A 17,015-nucleotide genomic window follows, 5' to 3' on the forward strand; every position below is an offset into this window, starting at 1 on the left:
TTGATTACCTTCAAGCCTTTAAGACCCCAGACGCTATACTTTTTGATAGCCGGGCACCATCAGCTTTCTTCACCACATTTGTTTATGCACCCATTTGTCTTCAGTGATCCGTTCGACACCCCGTGATCACACAGGTTGCATGCATTTTTATACACAAGTGCATTTCTGGATGTTTCCTTGATCTGGCAGTTTTTCAAATCATGGTCTAGTTGACACTCCTACTGATAGAGAATGAGAATTCTAGCCGCTCCATAGCCTTACCCTCTCTTATACCTTTTGTTTAACATCTTATTATGGAAATTTCTAAACAGACATGAAGCTAGAGAAAATAGTATGATAGACACTAATATATCTTCATCCAGCTTCATCAACTACCAACTCCTCCCAGAACTTTGATACCATTGTACAAGTCTTCTCATGCCCTACCCACTTCCCAGAGAGGAGGGGACTATGGGAAAACGGAATTAAAAGACAATAGGATTTTTTCCTGGACTTTTTTGAGCCCCTTTGTATCTCAGACTTGGATTAGTCTCCAAAACCCTTTTACCTATATTTATTTCTGCTTTCCATTCTAAGTACCCACCCCACCCCCAATATAAACTTCCCATCACTGTGCCAGTCCTTCCACTCTCCAGTCTGAAAGTGTTTTATTGCCTATTTTCTTGTTTGTTTGTTTGTTTTTTTACTCTTCTGGGGTCTTTGTGTTTTAGTGTTTGAGTTCTGTATTTATTTGCAACCTCTCATCCTTTTCATCTTCTCTTTCAACTTATAAATGTGATCAACAGGTTTATGTCTCAATTCAAAACAACCTCACCTTGACCACACATTTGGCTGTTTTTTTCCTTTCCTTGAAAGCCAATTCCTCAAAACTGAGGTCAGTCTGTTTCTACTCGCATGTCGTAACCACTGTTAGCAGATGTATCCTGTGGGAGCTCCCCAAAGTCTTCATTAAATCTGATAGGGCCTCGGTCACTGGTGATCTTCTAATTGCCAAACCTAGTGGACACATTTCACTTATTTTTACAACATTTTACGTCTTTATATAGTAGAGACTGCTTATGTTTTAGGGCAGGGGTCCTCAAACTTTTTAAACAGGGGCCCAGCTCACTGTCCCTCAGACCTTTGGAGGGCCGGACTCTAGTTTAAAAAAAAACTATGCACAAATTCCTATGCACACTGGACGAGTCGGCTGCTAAGCAGGACAGGCAGCAGTGGCAAAAACACCCGGCGGGCTGGATAAATGTCCTCAGCGGGCCACATGTGGCCTGCAGGGTGTTGTTTTAGGGATACAAGTTTAAAAGCTACCATTCCTAAGACTTAAGAGAGTTTATATCACAGTTGGAATGTTCTAAGGTAACAATGTTCTAAGGTAACAATGAGTTTTTATACTACTTAAAGTTTATATCAGGTAGATAGATACTTGGAATTGTTCTAAGAGCATTAGGTATGTTATTTAATTCCCACAATGAGGTGGCATCAACCCCCATTTTAAAGAGGAATGCATTGAGTCATAAAAAGATTAGAAACTTGCCCATGGTAAAGCAGTTAGTAATCCCTAATCGGAATTTGAACCAGATCTGACTTAACAGTTATTGATGAATAGAGCAGCTACCATAATTTAGCATGCTAATACATAAGAAATGCCTGCAGTTAATGCAAAAATGGATACTAATGCCAAGGAACCCTGGTATGTAGTGGTTTATACCTTGAGCTGCAATCCGGAAGGTCTGCAGTTCAAAAGCACCAGCCACTCTCTGTAAAGAGCTAGTCTGGAAACTCACAAGGGCAGTTCCACATGGTCCAGGAGGGTTGCTGTGAGTTGGTGTTGACATGATTAACAGTGGGTTGTTTTGTTTTGTTACTGATGGCCCTGATATAAAAGAGAGAGAAGATGGATGTTATATTTCTAGTTGATTTATGATCTGGAATTAGAAAAGATGTAGCGCTCAAGTAGATATCCTTACTTTATAGTTTATGTGACAAATTTGACAATGGATCATTCCACTAGACAGACAAAAAACTCACTGCCCACCAGTCAATACTGACTCATAGCAACCTTACAAGACAAGGTAGAATTGCCCCTGTGTGAGTTTCCAAGACTGTAAGTGTTTATGGGAGTAGAAAGCCTTATCTTTCGCCCGCAGAGCAGCAGCTTTTGATTTCGAGTTGCTGACCTTGGGATCGCAGTCTAACTCGTAACCACTACACCACTAGACTGGCACTTCCCTGTTTCACAACAAAAAGACAAACTCGCCAGGGAGGAGATGAGCCAGTCAGAGTGCGATGTAACAATGATGAAAAATACTATATGTGACCTCCTCCCTGGGGGACGGCCAACCGAAAAGTGGGTGAAGGGAGACGTCGGACAGGGCAAGGTATGACAAAATAGCAATTTATAAACTATCAAGGGCTCATGAGGGAGGGGGGAGCAGGGAGGGAGGGGAAAAACGAGGACCTAATGTCGGGGGTTTAAGTGGAGAGAAAATGTTTTGAGAATGATGTACAAATGCGCTTTACACAATTGATGTGTGTATGGATTGTGATAAGAGTTGTATGAGCCCCTAATAAAATGATTATAAAAAAAAAGACAAACTCGCTGCCATTGCCTTGATTTGGGCTCACAGCACCCCTACCGGACAGAGCAGAAGTGCTCCTGTGAGTATCTGAGACTAACCAACTCCTCATAGGGACAGAACGCCTCTCCTGCAGAGAGGTTGGTGACGTCACAAACAGCTCACCCTGTGGTTAGCAGCTGGGTTAATTGTACAATTTCATGTCAACTTGATAAAAGAATGAAGGGGTGGAGTCTAGCCTTCAGTCAGGTCACCGTCTGAAGCTATCTCCCGGTGGGTGTGGGATTCTAGGAACTCCTTTTCTTCCTCTCTGGAGGTGGGACACATACTCGCTCTGCTTCACTTTCCTGTTGACAAGCCACATGGAGCCATGCTGATGGCAGCCAGAGCCCTGGAGATGCAAGTGTCTCTGGATTTGTTTCTCTAGTCAACCCCAACTAACACTGCAGGCCAGTATGTGCCAAAACCTTTTTCTACCATGGTTATTGGTAGTTGATTTTAATAATGAGCTCTGTCCTCCCACCCACTATTGTGACCCCAACTCTACCTCAAAAATCTAGCTAGACCAGAGCATATACACAAATACAGATAAGAGCTGGAAACACAGTGAATCCAGGACAGATAATTCTCTCAGGACTGATATTGAAAGTAGCCATACCAGCAGGGTAAGGGGAAAGTGGGGGGAGAAAGGAGGAACCATCACAATAATCTGCGTAACTTCCTCCCAGGGGGATGGACAACAGAAAAGTGGGTGAAGGGAAACATCGCTCAGTGTAAGATATGGAAAAATTTTTTATAAATTATCAAGGGTTCGTGAGGGAGGGTGCAGGAGGGAGGGGAAAAGAAGGAGAAGCTCAAGGGCTTTTTCTTTCTACCAAGGGCTCAAATAGAAAGAAAATGTTTTGAAAATGGTGATGGCAACCAATGTACAAATGTGCTTGACACAATGGATGGATGTATGGATTGTGATAAGTTTTACGAACCCCCAGTAAAATTATTATTTTTTAAAATATAATGAGCTCCGGTGGTGCAGTAGTGGGTTTAGGGTGTGTGTGTGTGTGTGTTTTGTTTATTTGATTTGGTGCTTTATAGTGATTTAAAAATGAACTTCTTGTGTCCAGGGTATTTACTGGCTGACTTCATATAAGTTGACTGTTATTTAGGAGTCAGTTTGTCTAGAGTCCCTTAGTAGCTTATGATTTTGAGGCAAATTTATTTAACAGCCATATTTTTGCATTGTCACTCTTCTATCATCATATAGTTATTATAACAATCAAAAAAGTTAATACTTGTCTTCATAAAATATTGGGAAAGTGCTTGGCACACAGTGAACATTCAGTTACTGCTAGTTGCTGTTTATTAATAAGATAATAATTCTCCATTTCTAACCTGTTTTGGTAGAACAAAGATGTGGTCATCTGTACCTGTAACCTCTGTGGTGGCAGATTTACTCTACTCTGAAGTAGCTATGATTCAAAATTGATTACAAGCAGTGAGTTGGGTTTTGATGTTATACCAGCAACGGCTTTTTTTTTTTTTTTTCCAAACCATCTTTTCCTTGTGGGAGAGGAGCTGGAAATTGACATTAAAGACCTACATAATACAGTAAATAAGTATACTTATGTCATTAATCACTGTTATGAACTTAATCTGACTGTAAGCATTAATTTTCTTGGATCCAAGTACATATTAACATGTGACACCAAGTAGCACACATGGGAATTAAGAAACTAAATCTAGGCTGCAAAGAGCATAATTTTGACCCTGTAGTTGTTTTCGTCTCCCCTCACTAATATTTAAAGGCCAAATTGGAGCAGTTAGACTGATATGAACATATTGAAAGTAGTTTTTCTTTTCTAGAAATAGGGATGTTCGCTGTTTAGGTGATGTTCAAATATTGGCAATCCCAAAGAAGCTTGTTGGTGCCATGGGCCACAGACTGGAGCTAGGCTCTAGTAACGTGGGCCAAAGGAGACCACCAGATGACATGGTGGCGGCGTGCCTGTTTGTACAGGGATTGGGACACTCAGTGTTTGTACAGGGATTGGGACACCCAGTGTCGGACTTGTTAGCATCCACGGTATTCCGTACTTGAAATAGTAACTGTGTGGACATTCTCTGACTTTTCTTTAAAAGCTCAGCATTAAATAAATTAATAAACAGTAGTCTTTAAGGTCATTATAACATACTCCTTTGCAAGAAACCAAAGATGTTGGGATGTTAATTTAAGTTCCTTTCCTCTTTATTTCTAGGTTTCCCCTCCCACCCCCCTTTTAGTTAGTATCTTTGGAATGACTAGATATTTTGAGAGAGAAAAACCATATATACAGCGATGTACAATTATTTTCTCTTTGCGTCATATTGTCCTGGAGATGAAGATAGCCAAACGACTTTCCTTCCTCTGCAGTTAGGATTTCAGGCTGTCCATGCGGTGTTTTCTTTTCATGTTGAAGTAAGATAAGAACAACTGCCATCAAGTCAAGTTGATGCTGACTCCTAGCATCCTTTAGGGCATTGTCGAACTGACCCCCGGGGTTGTTAGGCAGCAAAGCTTTATGGAAGCAGACTGCTACTTCGTTCTCTGAGGAGTGGCGGGTAGGTAGGTGGTTCAAACTGCTTTTTGTTTAGCTGCCGAGTGCTTTTACCACAGTTCTACAGGCTCCTCTATTAAGTAAGTAGCACCTTCATTCATTTCTTGCTAGATTTGCTGATACTTCTTGTAATAGGGATATTAACAGTAAATATTCAGTCTTTGCTCCATGAGCACATGACCAGGCTTACAAAGCTCCCTCCAGCCTGTACCTCCTGCTTGATTCTTTCCTTCCTTTGCTTCCCTGTGGCCCATCTTCACCTGCTTTCCCACAAGGGCTGCTTGGTCTCTTCTCCCATCATCAGTCCTCTTTCAAAAAAGGAGCTCCGTCACTTGTCCTCTGCTCGGGGATCAGTCCCATCACTTGATTCTTAGCAGTTTTGTCACATTTGTCACATAGTGATTCCTGGGCTTTTTGTTGAAGAAGGTTTGTGTGGTAGTAATTTCTTTTAGAAGAATCAATACTGGACTTGTGTTTTATGGACCGTGTGGTTCATAACAAACTATGGATAGCCTGGAGAAAATGAGAATTCCACAGCACTTACAAGGAGATACTGCATGGCTTACAGTCAGGAAAGGTGTACGTCAGGGTTGTATCCTCACCATACTCATTCTCTATGCAAAGCAAGTAATCAGAAACTGGCTTATATGAAGACTAATGTGACATGAGGATTGGATGAAGGCTTATTAACACCCTGTGACATGCAAATGACACAAGTTTGCTTGTTGAAAGTGAGGAGGACTAACAGCACTTGCTAAGGAAGATCAGAGACTACAGAAAATAAAAATCCTCTCAACTGGACCACGAAGTAACATCACAATAACGAAGAAAAGATTGCTGTCATCAAGGATTTTGTCCCGCTTCACTCAAGAATCAATGCTCGTGGAAACAGCAGTCAAGAGATAAAAAGATGCATTGCATTGGGTAAATCTGCTACACAAGGTCTCTTTAAAATGTTGAAAAGCAGGAATGGTACTTTGAAGACGAAGGTGCGCCTGACCCGAGCCATGGTATTTTCAGATGTCACATGTGTGTGAAAATTAGACAGTCAGTAAAGACATTGAATAAATAAATCCCAAGGAGTTGGAAATTAAAGATGTTTCAAATATCCAACTTTTCCAAGATACTGTTCTCCACTTTTCCCCTACTCCTTCCTTGAATATATTCCCTGATGTTCTTGATTTCACTATATGCTGCAGCTTTCCATAGAAACTCATGGAACTTTGAGGAAATGTCTCCAGTCGTGAGTGGTTCAGTCCAAAATCCAAAGGTCAAGCAGGGGTAAGCCAAGCAGGTTCCAGAACCAGAAGCCAAATATGTTCAAAAGTCACAGTCAGTCTTTTTGTTTCTACCAAGGCTCAGTCAGGAAATAAAGGTAGTGTGTTAGACCTGCTTGAGGGTGTCCAAGACAAAAAGGATGGTGAGTTTATTTGGTTAGGAGAGAGTGGGACTTAAGACGCCATCCTTTGTGGAAGTAGTAGTGAAATAATCAAACCACATACTGCATTGGGGAAATCTGCGTAAGGCCTCTTTAAATCGTTAAAAGAGAAAAAATGTCACTTTGAGGAACTAAAGTGTACCTCCCCATTGTGAAAGCTAGACCATGAAAAATGAAGACCAAAGAAGATTGATACATTTAAATTTTGATGTTGGCAAAAAATAGTGAAAGTACTATAAGCTACCAAAGGATCTGTCTCATAGGAAGTACAGCTAGAGTACTCCTTAGAAGAGAAGATGTCAAGACTTCATCCCATGTACTTTGGACATTTGATCAGCCCTTGGAAAGGGACATCATATTCACTGCCATTGAATCAACTCAGACTTATCGTTACCCTAGGGGACAGCCGGATAGAACTGCCTGTATGGGTTTCCGCGATTATGATGATGGGAGTCGAAAGCCTTATCTTTCTCCCGTGTAGTGCCTGGTGGTTTCTAATTACTGACCTTGTGGTTAGCAGCTCTGATGAGTAGGGCACCCCACTCTATCACCAGAGCCCTTAAAGAAGTCACAGTCCTTCAAAATTTGATCATTCCACCTCTGGCTTATTTCTATCACCAAGGCCATATTTCACTACCGATCCTTGTTTTCTTTTCATTCTAATCTCCAGTATTTATCAATGCTTGGTTGCATGTTTGACCAATTTCGGGCTGTAGAGCTTGGTAGAAGTCTTGTGTCCATCACTAGCTTTAGTGATTAGTGCATACATTTGAATACTAGTTGTGGGAACTGGTCTTCACATGGGTGAAATTGAATACACAGAGGGTCCAGGTGCATTGGAGTTGACTCAGCTGCATCTGGTGACTGGCTGTGGTTTTGCACCCAGACCTCACCTGTCACTGCTTGAACCCTTTAGCCCAGGGCTCCTCAAACTGCGGCCCACGGGCCACATGCAGCCCGCCGAGGGCATTTATTGGCCCACCAGGTGTTTTTGCCTGTTTGTTTTTTTACTTCAAAAAAGATATGTGCAGTGTGCATAAGAATTTGTTCATAGTTGTTTTTTTTTTAACTATAGTCCGGCCCTCAAACGGGTCTGAGGGACAGGGAACTGGCTCCCTGATTGAAGAGTTTGAGGATCCCTGCTTTAGTCATAGGATGCCTTTGTATATTGTCAATGGTCAGACTTCATATTTAGTATCAAAACATTGCTGTTCTTTGTCTCCGGGGGACAAAGCAACAGAAAACTTCCTTCATGTGGTAAATAGTTGTTGAATGGTAACTGAGTACCTGAGAGTTGACTAAATTAGGGGTGGGATCAAGATGGGCATGGTCTTTCTCCCCAGAGTCAGTTGTAAAGTGTGTTTTAGAATGGGTAATAGGAGGACACAGTAAAGAAGCCATTTCAATAACTGGTAAGTGATGGAGTCTTCCTCATTTGTCTCAGCAGAGGATTTCTGATCAGTTAACACTTGAATCCAAGCAATGTCTTCTGAACTGAGACTAAAGTAGTGCAAGTTAGCCAAGAAAGTGTAAGGCATCCTGAAAGTGGTGGTGGTGGGTGTTCTCAAAATAGCACAAAGTTCAACTCTAAGAATGGCATGGGAGCAGTATCTGACCCCCTTTGACTTCACAAGGGAATAAGAGTCAAATTCAACAGTTTCCCAAGGTTGACTGCTACGAGGCTGAGACCAGAAAAGATAGCTATGCCTACCTTCAGCTATCTTCTCCCTATTCTGATAATAACTAGACCTCCTGTGGTACTCCACTTCTCTGCTGAATTCAATGATCCATTGAAATGGCCCAGAATTCGCAGACTATACTCCTGATTATGGAGTTTATTAGGAAAGGTAACGGTATAATTTAGGATCAGAAATACTCCGGATACAATTTTTCTGATCCCAGCCACATCTTCCCAGCCATTCCCAAGGGTATGCCTTACTTTGCTTTGATCTCCCTTGGAACCACAGTGGCCTTCTGTTCCAGGCAAGTTGACAAAGGCCTTTTCTGAGCCTACGCATGCTCAAAGGCAACCGAGATCCTCCCTTAGTCTGAGCCTGTAGCTGCTGGGCATTAACTCTAAAGCTCTGTAGACTTCCCTAAGTGCCTGGAGGCATGGTCCTCTGCTTGTGAGCCTCCAGAAGGTACTGTTACTCTGAAGGCTAGAAGTTCAAGCTCTGCTTTATGTGTTGCCCTTGGTTCTGCTGCAGCTGCTTCTGACATTTCGGGGCATACTGGGTTTCAAGTGGCACAGTCCTCTGTCTCCTGTATCAAAGGGCATGGAGACTCATACACCTGAACGGTGGAGAGCGGTAAAAGGCTGCGGCTAGTTGCCAGTGGAGAGAGCTCTGACTCATAATGACTTCATGTATAATAAGTCAAAACATTTTGTCTTGCGCCGTCTACACAATCGGTGTGTTTGAGACTATTGTTAGACAACTTCTTTCGTTGAGGGTTCCCTCATTTTAACTGACCCTGCACTTTACCAGCTCTGATGTCCTTGTCTGGTGAATAGTATTTTCTAATGACAAGCCAAAAGTAAGCAGATTGTAGTAAGAAATTGGAATTTGGGACACCCCTGCTCATAAAGAGCATCAAAGGAGAATTAAAGTGTCGGAAATCATCAGGGACTTCCAAGAATGGCAGTGCCATCGATTTTTCTTTTTTGGTATATGGAACACTGTGTAAAGTACTGGAATGAAGAAGAGTGGGTGCGGGAATGTGAGCAGGCTAATAAGAGCTAATAGTGACCTGGACTTAAAACCAAAATGATTGGATTGGGGATGATTAAAGAGGCAGAATTAACAGGACATAAAAGATGGTTTTTTATTTTTGAGAAAGGAAGTGACCATAGATAGCTACCCCTCTCTCTAGTGTGATTTTCAGGTTTATAAGGCTGGGTTGGTGATACTGCTATTTCTAACATTCACTACCATCAAGTGAGGACATTATCTGAACAGTTTTTTTTAAAAAAACACCCACATTTATGATTTTTACAGTTTCACGGACAGGCAGTTCACATATCATACCTTTCAGCAGTTCAGGCCCAGTCAGAGTAGCACAACCATCCTCACTATCAATTCCAGGTCATTGCTTCCTTGTGCTTACTGTTGTTACAGCTCCGTTTCCCTTCGACCTCCCTGCCTTGCCCCTTTGAAACGGTTAATCCAGTTGCCCTATAGGCTTACCACCTAAACAGTGCCCCCACCTCCTTCAGTTTCTAGAATTCTCTGAGCTCATTTCCTCATTTTTCTTATGAGTGGCTTTGTTGTTTCCTCACTACCTCTTTCCACATTAGTCTGGATCATAGAGCTGCTGTTACTCACCATTTACCTGGATTTCACATGAGAAACAGTTCCTTGGCTTCATTGTCTGTAATGCCTGTTTCACAGGTTTTATGAGGATTAAATGAAATAAAAATGTAAAGCCCCTGGCACAATGCCGAACTTGCTCAGAGGCAGTAAGTGTTAAATTCTTGTGTACCTCAGTATCTTAATGGGCAAATTGTTTTTCCTCCTGAGCAATTAATTCCCAGGTAGTTTGTCCTTTTGGCTACAGAATGATAAGAATGATCTTCCCACTGTTGTGTGAATTATCAGTATAGGCAGTCCCTAGTTTAACAGTCCCCATTAAGCCCATTACCTTAAAATTTTGAGGTACACTTAATGGTTTCTACTAACAAATGGGCACTACTTTTGCAAGGATCATCAAAACACAGTTATTACTGTCCGAGGGGACTTCAAAAAAGTAATGGAAAAATAGAATTAAAGGGTAATGGAATTTCCTTCCCGATGAACTTTTTAAAGCCCTCTTACATTATTACTATATTAGAGCTTATTTTAGTGTATCACAAAGCATTCCTTTACCTGTTCTTTATGCATAGAAAGGTACACTATATATTAGATACTAAGACAAACATATGATTAACTGATGTTTGATGTGAATCATACCACACTGTTCTGATTTACATATGAATTTGATTTAAGGACAGACCTCAACTGAAATCATGCACAATCTGGTATTGCCTGCTTATTTGTATCCTCTTGAGAGTTTTCTGTGTGCATGAACCTCGTGTCCAGTTCAAACAGCATTCTTTGTTCATGATGCAAAGCTGCAGCACTCCGTGAAACTGTAAGCAGGCCACCATAAATCAATAAATAGTTTTAAGGTCATGTTTTTTTGAAAATTCTAATTTGGTTAGATGATTATTATTTCTGCTAAATGACTGGCATGAAACCTGGAGGGACAATATATAGTTAGATTTTTATTAATGTGTGCAGAGGTTGGTTGTAGTACCCACAGGGCAAGTTTTAGTCTGTTTGCTGAGGAGACTAGTTCTGGCTTCTTGTATATTTGCTTTTAGCTTCAGGTACACAGGCTTGGGTTTACATTAAATGTCTGGCTTATTGTACAGTTTAGGCTGTTTTCCGATATTTTCCTATTGCATATTCTATAGTGACGAATATCCTAGCTCTTGTGAGCGTTCATCCCCTGTGTTGTCTTAATTAATGTTCCCTAATTAACCTCCAGGTTTTAGTATCCATTGCAGTGGCTACACAGAACTCACAAAATTCATGATTAAAAGTTTTATTGAGGAAGTTAACAAGTTGTAATGTCAGTAAGAAATACTCAGGGTAGGGTTGTTTGTCAGGACATGTTACAAAGTTCTTTCAGGTCTGCTTTCAATGACCGAAGGGGCATACCACTCCCTTGTAAACCTCAACTCAAAGACACTCAAGTCCACATGTGTGGTTCAGCTAGCCTAATTTTAACCTCCCCAATTAAGTGGCCAGAGGCACCTCCCTCCGCAAGGTAGCTTCCTGCACAGAAGCACTCCGCTTTACTTACTCCCTGGTTGGAAAGCCCACAATTCTGTTCCACGCTCTGGCTCCTGGTTCTGCTGCTGCTGCTCTTACGGGACAGCTGTCTTGTGGACCCAGGAGTTTTGCTGCACAGGGATCTCAGGTCCAGAGGACACACTCCACTCCTGGCTTTTCTCCTGCTGTCTCTCAGGAGGCTCATTTTTATACACAGCAGGATGGTATTCAGGGAATCATGTTCACAGGTACTGACAGGTGAATCCACTCAGTAACTTCCCTTACCTTCTTACCAGACCCATACAGGGAAAGGTTGTTCAGTGGGATTTAGAGGTTTTGAGGAGCCACGATGAATAATTAACTGCCCCTGCAGGTCCCAACTCCTAAAAAGTGGGCTTGCACATATATATTTTACACATCTTCTTAGGTGTTCAGAATATGTTGTTCTAACTTATTCTCTATGTACAGATGTATCAGTTTCTACAACTTTTTGCCATGCTTGGCTTTTATTCAACTTTTTGACTTTGCCATTCTCATTGGTGAGCATTATATTTATTACATTTTTTAATTTATATTTCTTTAATTACAAGTTTGGTTGAGTATAAAGTTGAGTATCGTAGTAGTTTTTAACCATATACTTATCTCTTACTATTTTATATGCTTTGTTTTTCTCTCAGATAATTTCCCCCAGTATTTATAAAGCTTATATATTGGAAAATGTTGTATGTACTTCCCCTCTTGATTTGTGCAGGGGTTTGTCTTTGTGTATGTTACTTGCGGTGCACCAAATTAATTTTTTTAATTCTCATCTTAAAATACATTCAGTCTTAATGAGAAAGTGCCAAATATAGTACAAATATTTCCCCAAATGTTAGTTTTATTTCACCTCAGTGCAGTGATCAAAATGAGGAATTTTCCATTGGCTGATGCATCAGATAATGTATATCTGATGCAAAGATCTGATTCAGATGGAACCAACTGACGTATGTCCTCTACCTGCTCAGGATCTGGTCCAGGATCGTCACATCTTGCATTTAGCTCTTCTATATTTTGTCTCCTTTAATCTGAATCTTCTAGTCGTTTATGACCAGGATATTTTTTTTTTCTTTCTCTTTTTTAACATTTTATTAGGGGCTCATACAACTGTTATCCCAATCCATACACACATCAATTGTGTAAAGAGCATTTGTACATCGTTTCTCAAAACATTTTCTCTCCATTTAAACCCCCGACATTAGGTCCTCATTTTTCCCCTCCCTCCCCGCTCCCCCCTCCCTCATGAGCCCTTGATAGTTTATAAATGGGTATTTTGTCATATCTTGCCCTGTCCGACGTCTCCCTTCATCCACTTTTCGGTTGTCTGTCCCCCAGGGAGGAGGTCACACACAGTTCCATGTAATCGGTTCCCTCTTTCTTACCCATTCTCCCTTTACCCTCCCTGTTTTGCCACTCACACCACTGGTCCTATAGGGCTCATCCATCCTGGGTTCCCTGTATTTTCAGTTCCTATCTGTACCAGTGTACCTCCTCTGGTCTAGCCAGTCTTTCAAGATAGAATTCGAGTCATGGTAGTGGGAGCGGGGAGGAAAACCTTTAGGAACTAGAGGAAGGTTGTATTTCTCATCATTGTTACATCGCACCCTGACTGGCTCATCTCCTCCCCTAGACCCCTCTGCAAGGGGCTCTCCAGTGGCCTACTAATGGGCTTTGGATCTCCACTCCGCACTCCCCCCCATCATTCACTATGGTAAGACTTTTTGTTCTGATGATGCCTTACACCTGTATGACCAGGATATTATTGATGCAAGCCAGCCAATTTATTTTGCAGACCATCCCTCATTTTAGGTTTGTTTGAAGTCTAAAATCGGGTTGTTCATTTTTAATAAGAATCTCTCCTCCATCATATCAAAAAGCATGATTGTCCATTTGCTGGGGAGAACTTGAATCATTTGGTTGAGGCGCAATGTCTTCCAGATTTCTCTATTGTCCAGTTACTCCTTTTCTAGTAATTCCTGTGTCTTGCAGGAAACACTTTGAGCTCGTAAATATCCTTTTTCTCACCATACTTGTGCCTGCTTGTTGAGTACGACAGAATGAGATGCTGCCAGGTTCAAGACTGTCCTCACATCTGACTTCTGGGATTCCCATGTGTGCAGGGCAGAATGCTCCATGGGGTTTTCAAGGCTGTGTGACATTTCACAAGCTGATTGCTTGGCCTGTTTTCATGAGGCTTTTCTGTGGGTTTTAAACACCCACCTTGCAGGTAGTCTGACCGAAGGATTCCTAGTTTTATGATTGGCAAAGGAATAAGACAACTGTAGACTGCCACGGTTCCTATATAGTATGGACTTGAAACTGAAGGAAATGGAGGCCGAGCATCAGCTCCAAACCCTGCTTCCCTTCTGCAGCAATGTTTCTTCAGTTCTGAATGCTCCATCCTTAGGGGAGGGAGTGATCTTTAAACAAAATGATGTGAAGTTGACTGCTACCCATGGGGGACCCCGTGTGTTTGACTATAAAAATTCTAGAGAATTTTCAACAGCTGACTTTTCAGAATGACATCACCAGGCCCCTCTTCCAAAGTACCCCTGGGTGTCTTCAGCATTTGGACCTTTATGTTAGCAGTTGAGTGTGTGACTGTTTATACCACCCAAATTCTTTCAGGAAAGTTGCTATCAGATAGAAAATGCTTACAGATGGCAAACCCCAGCTCTGCAAATGATTTCTAATGAGTCTATCATATTGTCTGTTCATCAGCATTCTTTCTTCCCTTTAAAACTGATATTTCACACACAGCTGATTCTTACAAGTGTTGTTAATAAGTTGGATAGCTGAAAGAAGCTGTGTATGGCCAAAAATTTGATAGATATATTCACAGTAGCAAATAAAAGAAAGAAGTAGCTGTGGCGGCTGCCCCAAACTTCATGCCATTGAACCACTAGCGTCTCATGAAGACCCTATAGAAGAGAGAGTAGATCTACCCTTTTGGGTTTTACAGTCTTCATATCTTTCTAGAGCAACAGACAACCTCATCTTTCTCCGGTGGAATGACTTGTGTTCAAACCACTGACCTTGCAGTTAGCAACTCAGTGCATAGCCCACTACTCCACAAGTTTCCTTCTTGTGTTCAAACACTTCATGGAGTCGTGGTTTTAGGAGGTTCAGGGCCATAGTTTTATGTGACATCAGAGTTTTTTTGTCTAACATAGTGCTTTTGTGCTTCAAGGTTATCTAGTAGTTCCTTGAGTAGTGTTTGAGATCTTAGAAGCTTACAAACAGCTCTCCTTGGCACAGCCTGGAGCAGCAGGAGGAGGGAAAACAAGAGGAGCTGATAAAGCAGAAAGAAAATGTTTGGAAATGATGATGACAGCATATGTACAAATATGCATAATCCAATTGATGTATGGAATGTTATAAGCACTGAATGAGCCCCCAATAAAATGCATTAAATAAGAAGCAGCAAGAGGATATGAAACAGCTGCCTGTTTTGTCATGAGACCAAAAGAATCCAGATGGTGCCTGGCTGCCATTACTGAGCGTTTTGATCAAACACTATATAAAAATCCTGATCAAAAGCGGGGAAATGTGGAAGAGTCTCAAGTTCTCTTGGATGCTAGCCTTTCTGGAGTGGTGGAGCCTAGTTGAACCCCTGAAGCTATCAAGTTCTCTTGGATGCTAGCCTTTCTGGAGTGGTGGAGCCTAGCTGAATCCCTGAAACTATCAAGTTCTCTTGGATACTAGCCTTTCTGGAGTGGTGGAACCTAGCTGAACCCCTGAAACTATCAAGTTCTCTTGGATACTAGCCTTTATGGAGTGGTGGAGCCTAGCTGAACCCCTGAAACTATTGCGTCGAGATACTCTTATAACCCTAAATCAAAAGTATCCCCTGAAATCTTAAAACCAAATAATAGTTTAGCTTGACTAGTTGTAAAGAATTGGCTGCCTTGACCATTATGTTCTTTCAAACCATTTTATAGGATCAGATTGGCACCAGCAGCTCCAAAGATTGAACAGGAAGAATAGAGAGCATCGAGTTATGTTAATACACGAGGAGCAACTTCCAAAAGGAGGGTGATGATGGTTGTACAACTTGACGAATTAATGTCACTGAACCGGACATTTAGAAACTTTTGAGTTGGTGTTTGGTTTCTATTGTGGTCTCAATAATAAAACTAAATATAAAAAAGGCTACTGTAACCTACTTAAGATATAAAAGCACTCCCTTTAGGAAGTAGCACCTAGTTAGGGATAAATGGCTCTTTTATGAGCATCTGGCACATTGATGGAGCCCAGGTGGTGCGGTGGTTTTGTGTTGGGCTGCGAGGTCAGCAGTTTGAAGCCCACCAGCTGCTTGTCTGGAAAAAGATGAGGCTTTCTGCTCCTGTAAAGAGTTTTAATCGCACAAACTACAGGGACAGGTCCACCCTGCCCTGTTGTGTTGCCACGAGTTGGAACTGTCTCGATGGCAGTGAGTTTGGGTTTTTTGGTCATGTTGGTGGTCAAAAGGAGTCTTTCTGAGTGAAGAGAAGCTCTGATGATCCATAGTATTTGGAATTTGCTTTTGAGGAAAAAACCAAGACCCAGACTGGGAGTTGTTATTTCAGTCCTTCTGAAATGGCATGTGCTGCAGTTTATTTATGTTATCCAATGGCGAGCTCTTCCTAAATGGACCACGCAAGCACTTGGGGCTAGATAATGTCTCATTGTACTCTGGCTGTGAGTGAATAAAATTAGGACCAGACAAGTTACTTGATTGAGTTTTCAGGCCATGTTTGAATTTACAAGTATCACTCATTTGCTAAATAAATAAAATAATTAGTAATAGGAAAAAAATCTCTAGAAACTGAATCAAAACCAATTGTCTCCTGACTGTTGCATTTGTGACCATTTAAAAAATTCTGCCCTGTGGGTTGGAAAGAGGGAACTGATTACAAGGACCTATATGTGACCTCCTCCCTGGGGGACGGACAACAGAATAGTGGGTGAAGGGAGACATCGGACAGGGCAAGATATGACAAAATAATAATTTATAAATCATCAAGGGCTCATGAGGGAGGGGGAAGGGAAGGGAAAAATGAGGACCTGATGCCCGGGGCTTAATTGGAGAGCAAATGGTTTGAGAGTGATGAGGGCAATGAATGTACAAATGTGCTTTACACAATTGATGTATGTGTGGATTGTGATAAGTGTCGTATGAGCCCCTAATAAAACAATGTGAAAGAATAAATAAATAAAAAACCTCTGCCCTTTTGAAGAGACCATTAAAGTTGCTAGGAAACCCAGTAATTGTTTTGACCCATCTTAAAAGTTATTAAGTGTAGTTTCGTAGTACAGCACATCGAAGAGTGCCTGAATGTTTTAAATGTTCTTTGAAAAAGAAATGCTGAAAGCCATTTAAAAATTTTTGTTTAAAGTTTCTTAAGTATACATGTATTAAGAAAATCCCAGTGTAAAACAAATGGGCAAATGCTTCCATTAAAATGTTAGTCCCCCAAAATAACTGTTGTTAATTTGGTGTATAGTATTGGGCCCGATCATTTGTAAACACACACATTTATCTTTACGTCCGTGTTTTAAAGTGAAAGTAATGTTTGTATAT

At 41.3% G+C, this 17,015-nt stretch overlaps 1 protein-coding gene across 1 annotated transcript in view; it reads left to right on the forward strand.

The window, feature by feature from the left end:
* Nucleotides 1-17,015, forward strand: part of CXADR (CXADR Ig-like cell adhesion molecule) — a 75,201-nt gene that overhangs the window by 18,523 nt on the left and 39,663 nt on the right. Inside the window, exon 2 of the mRNA XM_045284513.1 lies at nucleotides 4,434-4,660. Within this exon, the coding sequence (XP_045140448.1) occupies nucleotides 4,434-4,660 (227 nt within the window). The remainder of the gene's footprint in view (nucleotides 1-4,433; nucleotides 4,661-17,015) is intronic.

The sequence above is a fragment of the Echinops telfairi genome, unplaced genomic scaffold (assembly GCF_000313985.2).
Source record: "Echinops telfairi isolate 266 unplaced genomic scaffold, ASM31398v2 ScPeMD7_7469;HRSCAF=8507_0, whole genome shotgun sequence".
In the NCBI taxonomy this organism is placed as follows: Eukaryota; Metazoa; Chordata; class Mammalia; order Afrosoricida; family Tenrecidae; genus Echinops; species Echinops telfairi.